Source organism: Histoplasma capsulatum, genomic scaffold (assembly GCF_000149585.1).
Source record: "Histoplasma capsulatum NAm1 scaffold_2 genomic scaffold, whole genome shotgun sequence".
Taxonomy (NCBI): Eukaryota; Fungi; Ascomycota; class Eurotiomycetes; order Onygenales; family Ajellomycetaceae; genus Histoplasma; species Histoplasma mississippiense.
In genome coordinates this window covers 70,261-88,246 of record NW_001813981.1, presented here as the reverse complement: position 1 = coordinate 88,246, position 17,986 = coordinate 70,261, and the positions used below count along the sequence as shown (strand labels likewise).

The following is a 17,986-nucleotide window of genomic DNA, read 5'->3' as shown; positions in this document are numbered from 1 at the left end:
ACATGCCAAGCAGACCCCCCCCGTATAACTCAGTTATCCAGGGGGGGTTTGGCTGGGGTGGCGTCCGGGATAACCTGGTTATTTGGGGGGGTCATGTTATAACGCCGCTAACGCGCCCCGTGGATAACTCCGGTTGCAGCAGCATGACACTAAACTACTTTAATTACAAGTCATGTGCTCAGAGCAATCTTCATCAGAGGGTCTGAGAAGAAACAGTTCATCCTTCTGTGGAGATTGTTGAGATTTTCATAGATTCTTCAAATTGTTCAACTTTAACTTTCAATTACACAATCATCATACATATTTGATATTGGTGAACCACCTTAGCTTGTAGCTAAAGAGAAGAAGAATATAAATATATAATTTTTATATTAAAAAAATCAATATTTAATATAAATGTATCTTGTTGAAAATGATCATTTTTTTTTCTGATTGAAATCAAGTAAATAGCAGATTGTTCCTGTGTTTAAAAAAAAAAGAGTTGACTTTGAGGTGATACTTCATATCTAAGAAATGGGAATATGAAAATAGAAATTGATACCATTGTGAGAACATTGATTTTCCTAGATCTCAAGATGGTACAGAGATGCTGAATAGATGGAGTTGATTTGATATTCTCACTCATGTCTAAAGTATAGAGCAAATCGTTTCTGTGTTGCTAACAAACTGAAACCGTTTTTTCTCAGACACTTCGCAGAATCAAAAACTTATTTGGGTTAGCTCATTACCAATTTGAGATTAGCTTGTTTAAAAGAGTGACTAATCATTAAATCAGTGTTAAAACTAGTTATTAGGCCACTAGGGCAAAAGAGCTCAATCACCACCAGCGCCGTGGTGGTATAGGGTGCGAATCACCCAATCCAATCCCCCCAACAAAAACAGCAATTATCCTGCGAAGCGGCTGAGCTTGCTGAAATAAGAACCACCGTGGAATCCCCGTAAATTAACCCTACGTTCTTCCGGTAAGGATATTATGTTGCGAGCACGTGGGATGTCGCTGATTGGCCCAGAAGTTAGTACGACTTGGCAGAAGTCTAAAGTAGTTTAGTTGATCACGCTAGTCCGAAAATATCGAGAAGAGAGGCTGAGCATGGCTGAGATAAACTTCCACCTTCCACCAAAGAAAAAGAAAGAACGGGTTGGCACAGTACTTCGTACTCCGTACAAAGTAATTCTTTTAGAGAAGAGAATCAGAAGGAGAGAATGTCAAGAATTACATCATAGCAGAGGAATGTTATAGAATACATTGTGATTCTATAAATGGAATCTCAAGAAAAGGATTTTCATATAAGCATGTAGGTACTCCGTACATCAGTGGGCGATGGAGGCAACTACTCACAGATGCTAACCCATCACATTCTTAAGTCCTTTAGAAGAATTATTGATCTAACTAGCAACAAAGAAGAATAATGATGACATTGACCGATTCACAATTTTAATCCTTCAAGCTCTAAAACTCCTAATCAAATGGTCAAAGCCTACGGGGCTGGTAAGGCATGCGTAAAGGATGAAGTCGCTATCCCACGGTTTGCTCCACCTTACCCGAATTGAGTGAGCCGAGGCTAAAATTGCCAACAAATATTCCAACCCCCTTAAAAATTTGAACTCTATCTTTCTTGATCCCATGGTTCGAAATCTCATAGCCAATTTTCAACATCCAGCCACACTTTAAAAGCTTTTCGTGAATTGTAATATTTTGATCAATTATACAAAAGATAATTTACAAGTTTAAAAAGTTATCAATTGGGACAACTGTCTATCACACTGTGCTTCATCTGATATGTAAATTGCTTTCACGGTAAGAGAATTGAATAAATTGAATTCATTCTTGTAATACTGTTAGTTGGCGGCAGCACACGGATACCATTCTACATCTATTATTAAAAAGGTGCCTCTCTTACTTGATTGATTTTATAGTTAAACTTTCAACTAACTTGACTTTGTTAAAATTTAAAAGGTTAAACTTGGTTCCTCGTTTAACTTTGATAAAATTTTAAGTTTCAATCCTCGTTATATAGTACCTTGAATCTTTGAAGTGGCTATTTTTTTGATCTACAATCGTGGCTATGAAATCCCCAGCCTTTTACAGTTGATATAGCTATCAATAGCCGGAACTCTGCTGTGGCTGTAGTACAAAGTACTGTTAATATCATGATTATAAACCTGCTTTTTCTATTTCGTTTTATATCTTTATACAGCTTTCATTATTCTTTCTGATAAATGGAAATATTTATAACATTACAATTCTACAATAAATTAGTTTTTTAAGTTGAATATATTATCTATACCAGTTTTCCGAATTCTACTGATCACATTGATCAATAGCTTTAAGATTACTGTTTACAAAAGTATCAGTTTTCGATATATTTTATCTTTATTACTGAGTTCTCTTTTTGATTATTATTCACAATTCTTTTGACCTTGAAATATTCATTTCATTTTTTTAACTATAACGTTTTGAAAGGTCAATTTTTATTTTTTATTTTTTTCGTTACACAGGTACTAGTAAACTCTTTATAATATTGCACTTCGTTTATTACTCACATAATATCCCCCTTTATATATATATTTCTTTTTTGATTTGAATGTAAAATTTCCCACAAGAAAATCCTCAGAATCAATTGTAAAAAGTTTACACTTGATTTAATTTGTGATGTTTTATTCCTTTATAAAGCAATTATTGGTTTATTTTACACTTATAATGTATCATTTTAAAAACCGAATAACTTTGTCAAAATGCATTTAAAAATCGGGCTTCTTCTAATGCTTATAGTTGTCTCTGTTGTGGCTCAAGAGCCGAAATATGTGTTTGCACATTTTATGGTGAGTTTTCACATCCATCTCAAATTTCTTGTTAACATCTTTGAGGGAGTTCATTCTGCTAATATTCACCAGGTTGGATGTGCTGCTGCTATGACACAAGAGGATTGGATGGCTGATATTCAATTAGCTAAGAAAGCTAATATTGATGCATTTGCACTCAATGTTGGAAGACAAGACAGCTACACGGATGAGGTGCTTTTCCGCGCATATGAAGCCGCAGCAGCTGTTGGAGATTTTGGCTTGTTTATATCATTTGACTATCTTACCGGCGGCCCATGGCCAATGGATGTAGTCATACAAACGATCAACAAATATAGTGGTCACAGCTCACAATTTAAATACCGCAACCAGCCTTTGGTATCCACATTTGAAGGGACCAACAATATCAATGACTGGTATGCAATTAAATCAGCTACTGGGTGTTTTCTCGTCCCGGATTGGTCTAGTTTAGGACTGGCAGGCCTACAGGGGGTGATGAATGTCATTGATGGATTTTTCAGTTGGGATGCATGGCCGGTGGGTGCACAATCAAAATCTTCTGATAATGACAATAAGTATATGTCAACGCTTGGCCAGAAGCCATACGTGATGCCTGTTTCACCATGGTTTTATACAAACCTTAAACAATGGGGGAAAAATTGGCTGTGGCGTGGGGATGATCTGTGGCATGAGCGTTGGATGCAGGTAATTGAGTTGCAGCCAGCAATGGCTGAGGTATGTTATTGCACTATATTCGAAGTATTATATTTCATCCATTTAACTGTTTGTGTATAGATCATCAGCTGGAATGACTACGGTGAATCACATTACATCGGCCCCATTCGTCAACCTGGTATTCCTCCGGGCGCTGAGTGGTATGTTCTTGAAAACCCTCATGATGGCTGGCGACACCTTCTTCCAGCCTATATTGATTTATTCAAGTCCAACAATGCAAGCAACCCTCTCATCGACCATCCCAGCCTTAGTGATACATTTTCCTATTGGTATAGGAGAAACCCTGGAAAGTCTGGGAGTGCTGATGGGACAACAGGTAACAATCCTGCATTCGGCCAGCAACCTTTAGATCCAGCAGTGGTGTCAGAGGATAAAGTGTTTATCACAGCTTTTGTTGCAGAACCTAGTGAGATTACTGTTAAAATTGGTCAATCACCTACCACAAGCCTAAAAGCATCATTTGCAGGAATCAATCATATGAATGTTCCATTCGGTGGGAATACAGGGCCTGTGAATATAAAATTATTAAGAAATGGGGTAGTAATAGCTGATACAACAGGGCCTGAAATCACAAATGATTGTTTTGAGGGGAAAGTCATGTGGAATGCATTTGTTGGATTGAGCTGTGAATGAGGATTGTTGAATGAGATTACTAAGAAGTTAGTTACTCTAATTAAGTTATCATCAAAATTTTTAAGTACAGAGACAAAAAATTCTCCAATGTTTGTGACATCAAAATAAAATAAAAGCCCAGTGGAATTTTGTTGACCAACAAAGGTGTAGATAATTCAGGGGTAAGAATACGGACTATATCAAAGTTAAAATCTCCACTGTACTAGGGGCAGCCTGCTCCCAGCACCCCCCCCCCCCAAAACAAACATCTAAGTTCCAGGGCATTTTTGATTGCTTTGAAGAGGTGGACAGCTCAGGCACAACACTGTATAGCAGGAGCTTCATGAAACATGCAGCTGGGCAGGATGGAGCAAAAGTGCGAAGTCATATTAATATCATCACTAGTTATCATTGCTAGATATCATCGTAGATATCATCGCTATATCATCGCTCTATCATCGGCATATATCATCAGTGGATATCATTCATTCAAGCAGGTAGGTAGGCAGGCAGGTAGATATATAGTCAGATAGCAAGCTAGCATTGATTGGTAGGTGGGTAGCTAGATGGTGATGTTTATGCTCGTAGAGATTGATTGGATATTGATCAGACAGGTAGGTAGGTAGATATGTAGGTAGATAGATAGCTAGGATTCTCTATTGATTGAATATCTATTTCATAAGCAATTGACTGAATATCTAGCGGGCAGGCAGACAGGTAGGTAGGTGGGAAGGTAGATAGATAGAAAGGCAGCTAGCTGGCATTCGCTATTCCATTAGCAATCAATCAATATCAATCAGATAGACAGGTAGGTAGCTTGCATTCTCTATTCCATTAGCAATCGATCGGATATCGAGTAGGTAGGTAGGTGGTTGGTAGGCAGATAATTCAAGAGTAAAGCATAGAAGGCATCAGAGCCAATTGCAGACGGGTGTTAAAAAGTCAAGTGAGAGATCCAGAAATCTGCTCTGCACCAATAATACCATTGAATTTCAATCCACTTTTAATCATTTCAGCCATAAAATGAAGCAACTTTTGAAGACGTTCATATGATTCTAGGAGACTTCAGCAGCGTAAGACTTACAGCAACTTAGATTCTCACACTTTACTGAATCCAGCTAGACTATACACAAAATGTTGAACATTGCTCCACTCCTAAGTGGCAGTTATCAATGGAAATGAGTACACCCAATATCCACCAAGATGTGATAATATCCTTTTGAAGAAGGTGGGATTCGAACCCACTACCTTTTTGTCTTAGCAGTGGTGGTCCCAACACTAAGTGCCTACTTGAGAATGCATTTCACCAACAGCGGTTACCACTACGCCATCCAACCCCTTTTATGTTACTAGCCTTTTCAGAAGGGAATTACCCTTTATAGAACTTAGTCGGTACAAATGGTGTTGAAACAACAGTCGCCTTGTGTACCTTTTTTCTAACAAGAACACCAACCTCAGTTCCCTTCTTATGGAACCCCTGCTTCACATATCCCATTGCAACATTTACCCCACCAAGTGTTGGGCTTGGCAAACCAGATGTTACCGTACCAATCTGTGTTGAGCCATCTGCCATGTCGATAATAGGTGCATCTTTACGTGCTGGTGGCCCTGTCTCAATGATCAGCCCAATACGTCGTTCTGTAAGTGTCTTCGTGGGCGACGTGAGTTGTGGTAAAATCACTGAAGCGCCATTGAAGGCTGAGGAAGAGGATGATGGGTCACGTCTGTCCTTGCCAATGAGCCAGCTGAGGGAAGCAGTGGGGGGTGTTTGCGCAACAGTTATGTCGTGGCCATATAAGCACATGCCAGCCTCAAGGCGAAGGGAGTCACGAGCAGCAAGGCCGGCGAGGCGGACACTCGGATTGGAGAGCAGAAGTTGAGAGACTTTCATGGGGAGCTGTGGGTCTATATCTGTGGGGATAGATATCTCAAAGCCATCTTCTCCTGTGTAGCCTGTACGGGAAATGAGGAGGTGGGATGGTGTGTGCGTTCCATCTGGGAAATTGAGGTGGAGGAAGCGGCATTGACAAAAGTGAAGAGTGCTGAGGTCTGAGTTGGTTCCTGCTTCATCAGATGTGATGAGTGATTGGAGAATGGAGGCGCTCAGGGGGCCTTGAAGTGCGACTAGAGCATGGTTATCAAGGACGGACCAGCTGATGATGGATTTGTGTGCGGAAGAGTTATGCCTCCATTTGAAGTTCTCAATTTCCTTGTGAAGAAAATCCAGGTCTTCCTTGCGGCGACCAGCGTTTGTAACGAAATAGAATGATTCAGGGCCCAGGCGGGTGATGACTGTGTCATCAATTATACCTCCAGTTTCCTCATCAAGGAAGCATGATAGCGTGGAGTGATTGATTTGTAGCAGGTTCAGAGAGGATGGTGTAACTTTCAGGAGAAGGTCTAAAGCCCCAGGGCCGGAGATATGGTGTTGAACCCTTTAAAGGTGGAATTGTCAGTCTGAGTGATCATTAAAGAAAGAGAAACATTCTACATTAATTCTGGCAGTAATACATACATATGGCTCACATCGAACAAGCTAGCCTTGTTTCTTGTCCAGTTGTGGCTTTCAGTATGACTCAAGTCACTATACACCAGCGGCATGGAGAATCCTGCAAAGGGTGACATCCGTGCCTTGTGAGCAATATGGAGGTCATGGAGCTGGGTTTTTTTCAATGTCAAAACTGCCGTAGATGAGGAAGCAAGATTCCGACTTAAGAATGTGTGATGGAGGAAATAATTAGCTGAAGAGTGCAACGGCACACGACTGCGAGAGGAGGCTTCTGCGGGGATGGTGAGTTGGCCGAGTGCCCGCGAGCTCAATGGTCCGCAGCCATTGCCAAGTCGGATGGCTGGTGTGGTATATACAGGCCTTAGCCATGGGAGAGCGGCCCGTTTGAAAATTGAAGGGGCAGTCGATGGCTTCATGATAAACAGTTTGCTAGCATACAGTTCGATGACAACTGGATGACAGAAACAGATTCTAGTCTGTTCAGATGTGCAAGGTGTCAGTCTGGTTAGGTAATCAACAGCGCAAACCACGAACGGTAGAATTCCTGGGGCTAGTTAGCCAAACCTTGCATACATGTCATTACAACATTCCTCTGTAAAAGCCAAGGGTTGTAAATATTAATTTTCACTAGGAAAATGAAATAACCCCTATTTCGCTATCAGGAAAACATTACGTAGTATCCTTGTTTGTATGATACTAGTATAGAACGGGAGTTGCCTCAAGTTAAAGAATATATGATATCGATTATTCGGAGAGACAAAGGCTAGTAAGAGCTTCAGAACAAGAAAAAAAGCTTTAACAAATTTCACTTGACATATTTATTCAGTCTTAAGAAAACAAGACTGTGGCTGTTGCAAGAATAATACTCTGAAAACTCTCAGCACCCTTTTATATATTGAATATTCCAATTGATTAAAATATGTGGTTCATAGAACATATTATACACTGTGCTCAGCTCACAAAGAAACAAGATGTAGCACAGTCATCATAAATAAATGAACTGTTCACAGTGTAGCACTCAGAGGTGAGACTATATATAGCCTTTCAGAATGACACTTTCAGCCTACATTCAGCACACAATTGTCAGCACATATTTGAACAACCAATGATGGAATTAGAAGGCGATGCAAAAACTAACATTCAAAATGCTACTACCTGATGCCCCCAAGACTGTATTATGACTGAGTGCAACAAACTGAATGTCAAAGACCCCACTCTCATCTGCTCTGATTCTGCCTATGCTGATTGTGTAGCCTCCCCCAGCGTCTCTGTCAAGACGAGGTTGTGGCCTATCCACTTCATCTAAAACATGAATGGCACGCTTTGGAGCAGATGGGCACCCTAGCAATTGAACCTCTGATGTGTACTCAACGAATGCATCACGGACCTGATCTACCGTTGGTGCAGGTCGATTTAAGAAACGCAATGATGCGCACACGGTATGGCCATCAAGGACAGGGACTCGATTACATGCAACCGAAATTCGAAGGGGATGCTGATCACTGAACCCTGCCAGATCAGAGTTCAACCTGCCTAGAATCTTTCGCGCTTCTGAGGAGATCTTGCCCTCCTCACCAGGGATGTGGGGAACGATGTTATCGAAGATGTCCATACCTGACACAATCAGTTACTCATGATATGCAAAGAACATAGTATTGTACTACATTGACGTTTGCACTTACTGCTGACGCCAGGATAGCCTGCTCCTGACACAGCCTGCATGGTTACCATGCTCACAGACTCAATAGGGCCGAATTTCTGAATAAGCACTTTGGCTGGAATTACCAATCCCACGACCGCGCAATTTGAATTGCAAACAATCATTCCCTTTTGAAGGCCATAACTTTTCCTCTGGGCTGGAATCACGTCGACATGCCCCATATTGACTAAGGGTATCACAAGTGGTACCATAGGATCTAGCCGATGATTCTTTGCATTGGAAAAGACTGCAAAGTCTGCCTTGAGAAATGCCATCTCAATATCCCCAGCAACATCAGGGTCTAAGCCGGAGAATATGATGTCGCAGTCTGGGAATTCAGATGGGGTACAAGGTCGGATAGTGAAGTCTGCAACTTGAGCTGGAATTGGGGATGATTGCTTCCAGCGCACAGCATTGCAGTACTTTTTACCCACTGACCTCTCTGAGGCACCTACAGCTACCAGTTCGAGTAAGGGATTTTTCTCCAGCAGCAGGACGAACCGAGTCCCAACTGCACCGGTGGCTCCTAGGACGCCTAGGCAAGGATCAGTGATGCCATCCATTTTTTTTTTCAACAGAGTCATCAGTGGAATGGGATTACCGCAGCGTTTTTTTGAAAGTGTGGACATTGTTAGGTGTATCTAGCGACCAATTTCAGTAACATCGATGTCAAGAAATCTTGGACGAGAAGGCGATAATTTGATTCGAAAGGATTATCAATGAAGATATTCTGGCTCGGATGGATATGGGTAACTATGGCAATTTATCCCATCTACAATTCTTTTAAGAGTGATGTGAATGGTTATCGCACGAAAATTTTTGACGATCGTGACGGTGCTCTTCACTAGGACTTCCAAAGGGTGTTGTGCACGGGCCTCAAATTGAACTTGGCAAAAACGCGAGGCTAGGCGGAGTTTTGGAGGTCCTCACAAGCCTGTTAGTGGTACTACGGCTACCCTATCACGTGCCCCCCAACATATTGTGTTGCTCTCGCGTAGTTAGTTTTAGTAATGACAACAACGTTATCCTCCCACAGGTTATGGCCCTTATAAGCTACGAAAGAGCTGCGAAATAACGTGCTAACTACGTCTCCACGCATCGTTAAAAGCGTGCCTAGACGGCTGTTAAGTGATTTGAACCCCATGGTTAATTTGAGATCGGGTGGAACGCCTGATTTGACGAAAGAATACGTGACAACGCGTAGAAGAAGAAATCCCCAAACGCCAGAGGCACAACAGGAATCGAACGCAGGTTTACCAACGCCTGCAACCAACAAGGTGACTGCCCCGGGGGCATTTGAACCTGACGACACAATCGAAGAGGAATCGAACGAGTCGAATATCGAATACGAAGACCCGGTTAACGACAACGAAATGTCAGATAACGCGGGTGGCCCTAGTAGCCATGATGTGAGCGAGGAAACTCGCATGAGATTGGAGATCGCGAGACTCCAGCATGAAGTCCAACAGATGAAAGCAAGTAGAGGTGAACCCTCTGCTAGTGATGAGAACATTAATGCAGATTTAGCAAACTATCTGCAGAGAAAAGGCAGAACGTCTGCTATTGTGAAGATTCTTAATGAATTCCGTGACCAAGTGAGATTCATAAGGGAGCCAGTTATCCTCACTGGTTTTGTGAATTATTCAGTGTGGAGGGAAGAGATCCTCCTCGCAGCGAGGCAATCTCATACAATTGATATCATAGATGAGAGACAACTTGGACCCAAAGAGGATGCCAGTGCTGATATGCAACGGTTTTGGAAAGAATGCAATATGTGGCTGTATAACTACATGTGGTTTGCAATCACTCTGCAAGCAAGATCTTATCTTGTTACACCCAAGGAACTATCTGCCTATGCTCTGTGGACAGCTATAGAAGATATCTTTGCTGGGCGGCCTGCCAGCAATGCCAACACTGCCAGCAATGCCAACGATGCCAACGATGATGTTGGTGATGATATCAGCGATACCAGTGATGATAGCGGCTACAGCAGTGTGGATATTGATATGGATTCCAAGATGGAATGTTTGGATGGATCAATGGAGGACAATCCTACAAGTGATAACAATCCTACAAGCGATAACAATCCTACAAATGAGGACGATCCTGTCCTGAGCACCCTAACTGACCGCCCAACTACCGTGGCGGAAGCCAAAAGGAGCCCTGATTGGGACTACTGGTATGAGGCGATGAAGAAAGAGGTCAGCATGTTTGAGAACAAGCAGACATATATTGTCGTTGAGAAGACCCCAGGCATGGATATCTTAACTGGTAAATGGGTGTTTGATCGCAAGTTGAACAATAAGGGAGAAACAATCCGGTTTAGAGCTCGCTGGGTGGTTAGGGGATTCCTCCAACAACAAGGAGTCCACTATACAAAGTCGTACGCCGCGGTGGTATCAGGACCCACGTCACGGAGCTTATTCGCAATCTCAACGGCAAAGGGGTGGAAGGCAAAGGCGATCGACTACGTCTCCGCGTTTTTGAACGGCATACTACCGCAGCACGAGATGGTATATATGCAACTGCCTACAGGGATTAAGCACGGCAGGGGGGGCCTGGTTGGCCTGCTCCGCCAGAGCCTTTACGGGATGAAGCAAGCAGCGAGGGTGTGGTATTTCCTTGCGACGGAACACCTCACCACTCTAGGATTCAAAATCTCGCCGTACGATGGCGGATTCTTATATCACCCTATTCGCAAGATCTACCTGACATTGCACGTCGATGACTGTCGGGTAACGGGACCCCAAGAGCAGCAATTAGACTGGATATTGGCAGAGATTGCTAAAAGGTTTGAGACAAAGGATGTCGAAGAGAACAAGCCCTACCTTGGAATGGAAGTCAAACGTCAAATGAACGGCGACCTAGCGGTTACCCAGAACCGTTATATCGATGAGATCCTTGAGGATTTTGGAATGGACAAGGTCAACCCGGCCAGCACGCCGATGGCGGCCGGCATACGCCTAGAATTCTCACCAGATGAAGATAGCGGGTTAGATGACGATTTTACTGCTACTAGATATCGTCAAGGCTTAGGATCGCTGCAGTATTTGGTGTCAAGCAGCAGACCAGATCTGGCATTCGCGGTCAACTACCTCTCACGTTTCAACTCGCGTCCGCACAAGGAATGCTGGGCAGCATTAAAACACGTCCTACGCTACGTCAAGAAAACGAAGGATCACGGAATCCTATACAAGAAGGAGATGATTGGGGGACTCAGTCCTGTCGCGTACAGCGACTCAGATTGGGCAGGGGCAGACCCCCAATACAAGTCAACTACAGGTTACATTATCCTGCTAAACGGATCACCAATCTCGTGGCGGTCGCAACGGCAGACCTCAGTTGCAAAATCAACCACTGAGGCGGAGTATATCGCGGCAAGTGAGGCAGCGTGCGAAGTGATCTGGCTGAATGACATGTTATTTGATGCTGGATTAGTAGAAGGGAAAGCGAAGGTATGCTCGCACCTGCGAGTTGACAACAAGGGCGCGATAGATCTAGCAAAAGGGGAGTCCTTGACAAGGAGGTCACGTCACATCGAGATCAGATACCATATCCTTCGCGATCTGGTTGAAAAAGGCGAAATCATGATGGAACACGTTGGTTCTACGGCCAATATAGCTGACGGCCTCACCAAGCCACTGGCAAGGCCTGCCTTCGAAGAATTTGTTAAGAGGATTGGCTTAATGGAAATTGGCAAGAAGGGGTGAAGGTAATGATGATACGGGAGTTTACAGATTTTGCTTGTGTTATCCTGTTTTTTACGGTTATTGCCATACGGGAGCCTATTCCCAAAGAGGAAATCAGGGTCTGATTCTTGTAATTAATTATTATTGCGTTTTTAGAAGAATTGAGCAAGGGAGGGGCCCCCGGGCGGCAGAGCTTTGGCGGCGCCGTAGCACGGGGGGGTGTTAGTGGTACTACGGCTACCCTATCACGTGCCCCCCAACATATTGTGTTGCTCTCGCGTAGTTAGTTTTAGTAATGACAACAACGTTATCCTCCCACAAAGCCCTATCCCACGTGACCCACACAAAACATCCATATACTGTAATGATCCACGATAAGATCAGTCAGGACCCCCTCTTGCACTGCAGAACACACATCTGAAAGACGCGATGAACCATTAGTAATACACATTTGAATTAGTTAACTACCTTTGCACTCACAATATGATGGCTTAAATCATGTCTCTCACTCCAACCCTTCAACTTACTCTAATACTAATCTAATTCTAATTCATAGCCTCTAACTGAAGATGAGTAGTAATCTATCTTAGGATGGTGTGTTGTGGGTGTGTTTTAGATGGGTGGCAGACGTTAGGCGAGGTAACTCACTCCAATAATAGTAACTAGTTGTCCCCAGTTTATATTTGTCATCATTTAAAATGCTTGGCAAAAATCTCATCCACGGCTTTCTTGAATTTGATCAACAACTTGATCACAGTGCTGAAGTTGTTGGTGGCAGATTTCCCTGCCAAACTCACTATTTTACTGGTATCTAGCATGGCTAACACACTCTCTGTCCGTAGAGGCCATCCTATTTTATGCCACAGGTCGCTCTCAGATGGATCATTTATCCAAAATCATAATCAGTGCAAAGCCTCCTCATACAAGTTCACAAACTCATGTCCTAGCCCTCACGGACCGGTTGCCCACTCAATATCACCGACTGGTCACCCACCCAGTGCGCAGGTCTCCGTCAAGGACAGTGGAATTGTGTACAGCATCTTGAGAGGGTCCCTCAGCAATATCCCTCCAATCACTCCCAAATCAGTTGCTACAATTTTCTACAAGGTGCGTGGTTCATTTTTTTTGTCATATTCACTTCAATTCATTAACTCCACAGTTAAAACTGTCCAATCAGCTTCTCATTCTGACTCATGTACCTGGTTCGGTTCTGACATCAGACCTTGAACAGGGTTCCCAAGAATCTCCAGCTTTTGCATCAGAAACATTAGATTGTCTCTTTGGCTCATATGTCTCAGAGTTATGTCTCACACGTTTTCTGCAGATAATGGAGAAGCTATCCATTCCATATCAGCAGATGAGCAGCTCTCATCGCTGCTTGGATGAAGAGAATCAGCCACGAGTGGTAGAAGTGACAATGGGTCCTCCTCCAAACCCAGAGTATTTATCCTTTGAAGATATGCGGAAACATGAGAATATATGGAAATTTGAGCAGGAATGGAATGTGGAAGTCGTCTTGCAGAAAGAAAGTGTGTTTCGCAAACATAAGCGGTTAGCTGTTTTTGATATGGATAGTACTCTCATCCAAGAGGAGGTCATTGATGAGATTGCCAGGTTTATTGGTTTGGAGAAAGAAGTTTCAGTGCGTCCCGCTTCAATTCTCATAATTCCATAGACATGATTAATATCAATGCTTATACTGGGTCTACGTTAATTACAGGAATTAACTATGCTTGCAATGAATGGTGAGCTTGACTTCTCAGCTTCCTTAAAAGCTCGTGTGGGCCTCCTAAAGGGTGTACCTGCAGATGTTTTTGAAAGGCTGAAGTCCACTATTACTATCTCACCTGGTGCCCGCGAGCTTTGCAGTGCCCTAAAAACCCTAGGATACAAGATGGCCGTTGTGAGCGGCGGCTTTCAACCCCTTGCAGATTGGTTGGCCGGTGAATTAGGGCTGGACTATGCCTTTGCCAATCATGTAGGAATCAATCCTGCCATTTCAATTGACCACGCGTGTGCTTTATTTTCTGACGAATTGAACCTCATGTCATAAAGCTCGAAATCGACAATATCACTCAATCCCTGACTGGTAACCTTATGCCAGGGTATCCAATCATTGACGCTGCACGAAAACGACATATACTCCGCACCCTTGCTGCTGATAATGGTATTTCTATGATGCAAACGCTGGTGGTTGGTGATGGTGCGAACGATCTCCTCATGCTGAAAGAAGCTGGGTTGGGTGTGGCATGGAGGGCGAAGACCAAGGTACAGCTAGAAGCACCAACTAGGCTTAATGGCACGTCGCTCAAGGATATTTTGTACCTGCTGGGATTACAGGAGGAGGATATCAAAGAACTAATTGTGGCTGGAAAGGCAAGAAAGGCAGGCAGGCTAGTTTAAGTAAGTTGTGGTCTGATTAGGCTTTTTTGTTTTCCTCCTTGATCTAAGATTTGTTGAAATTCTCAGCTGAGGAAGTGAATCTTTGTAGAAAGTCGTGAGCTGACTTTCTGATTAGTTTGTTGCTAAATAAATATCACTCACACTAAGTGTGATTAGCAAACAATCTACATAAGATGATTACGAAAGGCTTTATCTCCAATTCACGGATTTTTATACCGCAGCATAATAAAAAAGGCCAATGGTGTAGTGAGTGAAATACAGCGAGTCCTCCGAAACTCAATCATCTACCTATTTCCAAACATAAATCTATTCCCAAGGATATCTTGTCAGTCAACAGTTCAGTGTACCGACCTTGCAGTTTCTGTTGGCTCTAGGCTTTCTATTACGTATTAGAACAACGCACACATACATGCCACAGCTGCCTACATGCTAATACAGCTCAGACATCACTTCGAATAGTTTCTTCCCTGCCGACCTTGGGAATTTGTAAATATCACGTGATTAACGCGTGTCGTCATGCATGGATATTCCCAACCCCCCCCAGCAGTGAGAACAAATCACCCACATAACCCCCCTCCCAACATGGTAGTGAGTAGGGAGGCAGCGAGGCAGCCAAGCGGAACGGTACATCCCTGCTGGAGAGCACTCCTTTGAGCGGCTGGCAGGAATCCAGGTGACTTATGATCTTTTGGCCTGGGTGGTTAGCACAGTATATGCCTGGCTGGTGCTGATAATGACAGTCTGCCTCCTACTCCCAAATCATCTCTATAGTATGACAATCTCTTGCTGCTTGAGGGGTAGAAGGCAGGCGGAGAACATATTCAATTTGTCTTGGATACAAGGTTGCACAGTAGAAGTACCAAAAGAGCTTTAAGAACAGAGACCGCACAGCTAACCTCAAACCTAGCCTCAAATCCAAACCTGCTTGGAGAAGAGATAGGGAGATTCTTTGACTGTGGGGTTCCTCTTGCTTCGGTTTGTATTCCAGTGTACTGTACTGTACTACTGGAAGTTATTTTGGATGTACAGAATAGAAGTATATATAAAACTATTCCTGTAAATTATAAAGTAGTGCCATTTGGTGGGGTGGGTGGGGTAATCAACCCCACGATTAAATTATTGTAGTTAGTGATCATGGCCAGCCAAAAAAAGAAATCCCAATCCAAGACGATATAATTTCCATCCAGGGAAGGCCACATCACCATAGCCATATCACCGCCTACTGTAAACTATACCGATACAGCTTTTACTAATGGCCTCCGAAAACCCGAGAAAAAACCCCCAATTCCATCTATATTCCTACTACCGCTCCTCCTGCGCCGCCCGCCTCCGTATCGCGCTGAACCTCAAACAAATCCCTTACACAACCACGTTTGTAAACCTGCTGAAGGGTGAACAACTTTCACCAGCCCACCGCGCGCTGAACCCTTCCGCTACGGTTCCGATTCTCATCATCACCTCAAGCTCTAACCCCAACCCAACCACCTTCAGCAGCATGACTGACAATCCAACGACCTCCATCACAATCGGCCAATCCATTGCTGCGCTTGAATACCTTGAAGAGATATCCATCAATACAAATACAAATACAACCCCTCTCCTCCCCCCATCCACCTCACCAGATGCCCGCGCCCAAGTCCGCACCCTTGTTAATATCATAGCATGCGATATCCAGCCTGTCACAAACCTGCGGATCCAGCAGCGTGTCAAAGCCCTGGGCGCAGATAACACTCTCTGGGCTCATGAACTGATGGAAGCTGGATTTGCGGCACTCGAAGCGCAGATGTTGACCAGTGCAGGCCAGTATTCAGTTGGTGATGATGTGTCAATGGCAGATGTGTGCCTGGTGCCAGCAGTGTGGGCAGCGCAGAGGTTTGGGGTAGATTTGGGGACGTTTCCCACCGTGTCCAGGGTGGCGGAGATGTTGGAAAGTTTGGAGGCGGTGAGAAGGGCGCATTGGGCGAGGCAGCCAGACACACCAGAAGAGTTAAGGGCAGTGGATTGACCTTTTTTTTTTTTTTTTTTTTTTTTTTTTCAACATGTGGATTGATTGCTTCTATCTGTGTCGAGGTCGGTTCTGTATATATTTAGCTTTTAAGGCTTATATTTCATATCTTCAAGAAACCATTTTCTTTGGCAAGACTACAGCGTACATTATTTAACTAAACATGAAATTAATAATCCGTTGATATCTAGATCTGAGGAGCTGGTAAAATGATGGCAGCGCAGTCACCAAAGCCAACGTAGCTACCCTCCTTCCCACATGCACCACGAAGAATAACCTCATCACCATCCTGCAAGAAAACTCGTTCAGATCCGTCTGCAAGCTTGATTGGATTCTTCCCACCATTGGTGTTCTCCAAAAAACTCCCCAGAGTCCCAGGTTTGTCTCCTGAGATTGTCCCACTGCCTAAAAGATCACCAGTTCGCATGTTACAGCCAGTAATCGAATGATGAGCCAACATCTGTGAGAATGAGAAGAGCAAGTTCTTTGAGTTTGACTCAGCAATCTTGGTGTCCTTGCCATTAACAACAAGATGTACTTCAAGTGGGATGTCATATACATTCTCTATCTTCTTCTCCTGAAGATACGGGAGCAACGGCTTTCCGGGTTCCAAACCCTGGGTACGAAATGGCTCCAAAGCATCCATCAGAACTACCCAGGGTGTGATAGTCGTTGCAAAGTTCTTTGCATTGAAAGGGCCCAAAGGAATGTATTCCCAAGCCTGGATGTCCCTGGCAGACCAGTCGTTCATCAGGACAACACCAAAAAGATGATCCTCGGCCTTGTCGATGGGGATCGGCTCGCCCAATTGGTTGCCCGTGGCGACGAAGACAGCCAGCTCAAGTTCAATGTCAAGCTTTTTGCAAGGGGAAAATATGGGCTCCTTGGGCGTGATGGTTGGATCGGAGAGGATTTGGCCATTGGGCCGCCGGATGGGTTGTCCCGAGACAATGACGGATGATGCTCGCCCATGGTAGCCAACTGGTAGGTGTTTGTAGTTCGGCTGCAGAGCGTTATCGGGCCCTCGGAAGAGGACTCCCACATTGTAGGCATGATTGAGGCCGGCGTAGAAGTCTGTATAGTCACCAATGTTTAACGGGAGATGGTTTGTGACATCTTTTCGCAGAATCAGCGCTGATTTCTTGAGAGGTTCATTCGTTTTCAGCAGCTCGGGGTAGGGTGTGTTTTCTTGGAAAATTGCCTGTAGATATTCCCGTACGCGGCGATGAACGGGTCTACCGAGGGCAGCAAAGTCATTCAATGTGGGCTGGGCGAAGACGTCGAGGTGTTGCTGGAAGGAAGGCAACTGGGCAAAGCCGCCACCAGAAGCAAAAGTGAAGAGATCAAGAACATAATCACCAATCGCAATTGCTGGATGGCGGTTGGTTGAGGCTGGGGTGGATATGATCCCGAAGGGTATGTTCGCTAATGAGAACGGCGAGTCCCTGGGAATTGGATGCCAGGATGCTGATGTCATGGTTGGGGATGAAAGGTATCTGTTAGAAATCTGCCAATTACTGGAGCGGCGGTGA

The 17,986-nt window shown here is 43.9% G+C and overlaps 7 protein-coding genes across 7 annotated transcripts; 4 read left to right on the top strand and 3 right to left on the bottom strand.

The window, feature by feature from the left end:
* Positions 1-2,736: 2,736 nt before the first annotated feature.
* Positions 2,737-4,170, top strand: HCAG_02126 (predicted protein; the record flags this gene model as incomplete). Its single annotated transcript, XM_001541905.1, has 3 exons — positions 2,737-2,823; positions 2,896-3,537; positions 3,598-4,170. The coding sequence occupies 3 exons, from the start codon at positions 2,737-2,739 to the stop codon at positions 4,168-4,170; spliced, it is 1,302 nt and encodes a 433-aa protein (XP_001541955.1).
* A 1,348-nt stretch (positions 4,171-5,518) lies between these two features.
* Positions 5,519-7,074, bottom strand: HCAG_02125 (conserved hypothetical protein; the record flags this gene model as incomplete). Its single annotated transcript, XM_001541904.1, has 2 exons — positions 5,519-6,584; positions 6,665-7,074. The coding sequence occupies 2 exons, from the start codon at positions 7,072-7,074 to the stop codon at positions 5,519-5,521; spliced, it is 1,476 nt and encodes a 491-aa protein (XP_001541954.1).
* Positions 7,075-7,702: 628 nt separating this feature from the next.
* On the bottom strand, positions 7,703-8,920 carry HCAG_02124 (predicted protein; the record flags this gene model as incomplete). The annotated part of the gene is made up of 3 exons (XM_001541903.1): positions 7,703-7,721; positions 7,855-8,272; positions 8,341-8,920. The coding sequence occupies 3 exons, from the start codon at positions 8,918-8,920 to the stop codon at positions 7,703-7,705; spliced, it is 1,017 nt and encodes a 338-aa protein (XP_001541953.1).
* A 447-nt stretch (positions 8,921-9,367) lies between these two features.
* HCAG_02123 (conserved hypothetical protein) lies at positions 9,368-12,067 on the top strand (the record flags this gene model as incomplete). The annotated part of the gene is made up of 2 exons (XM_001541902.1): positions 9,368-9,393; positions 9,475-12,067. 2 exons carry the CDS (start codon positions 9,368-9,370, stop codon positions 12,065-12,067), a joined length of 2,619 nt encoding a protein of 872 aa, XP_001541952.1.
* A 1,396-nt stretch (positions 12,068-13,463) lies between these two features.
* HCAG_02122 (hypothetical protein) lies at positions 13,464-14,449 on the top strand (the record flags this gene model as incomplete). Its single annotated transcript, XM_001541901.1, has 3 exons — positions 13,464-13,688; positions 13,767-14,024; positions 14,102-14,449. The coding sequence occupies 3 exons, from the start codon at positions 13,464-13,466 to the stop codon at positions 14,447-14,449; spliced, it is 831 nt and encodes a 276-aa protein (XP_001541951.1).
* Positions 14,450-15,031: 582 nt separating this feature from the next.
* On the top strand, positions 15,032-16,454 carry HCAG_02121 (maleylacetoacetate isomerase; the record flags this gene model as incomplete). The annotated part of the gene is made up of 3 exons (XM_001541900.1): positions 15,032-15,037; positions 15,190-15,219; positions 15,693-16,454. The coding sequence occupies 3 exons, from the start codon at positions 15,032-15,034 to the stop codon at positions 16,452-16,454; spliced, it is 798 nt and encodes a 265-aa protein (XP_001541950.1).
* Positions 16,455-16,641: 187 nt separating this feature from the next.
* HCAG_02120 (fumarylacetoacetase) lies at positions 16,642-17,931 on the bottom strand (the record flags this gene model as incomplete). The annotated part of the gene is made up of 1 exon (XM_001541899.1): positions 16,642-17,931. One exon carries the CDS (start codon positions 17,929-17,931, stop codon positions 16,642-16,644), a length of 1,290 nt encoding a protein of 429 aa, XP_001541949.1.
* Positions 17,932-17,986: the final 55 nt, after the last annotated feature.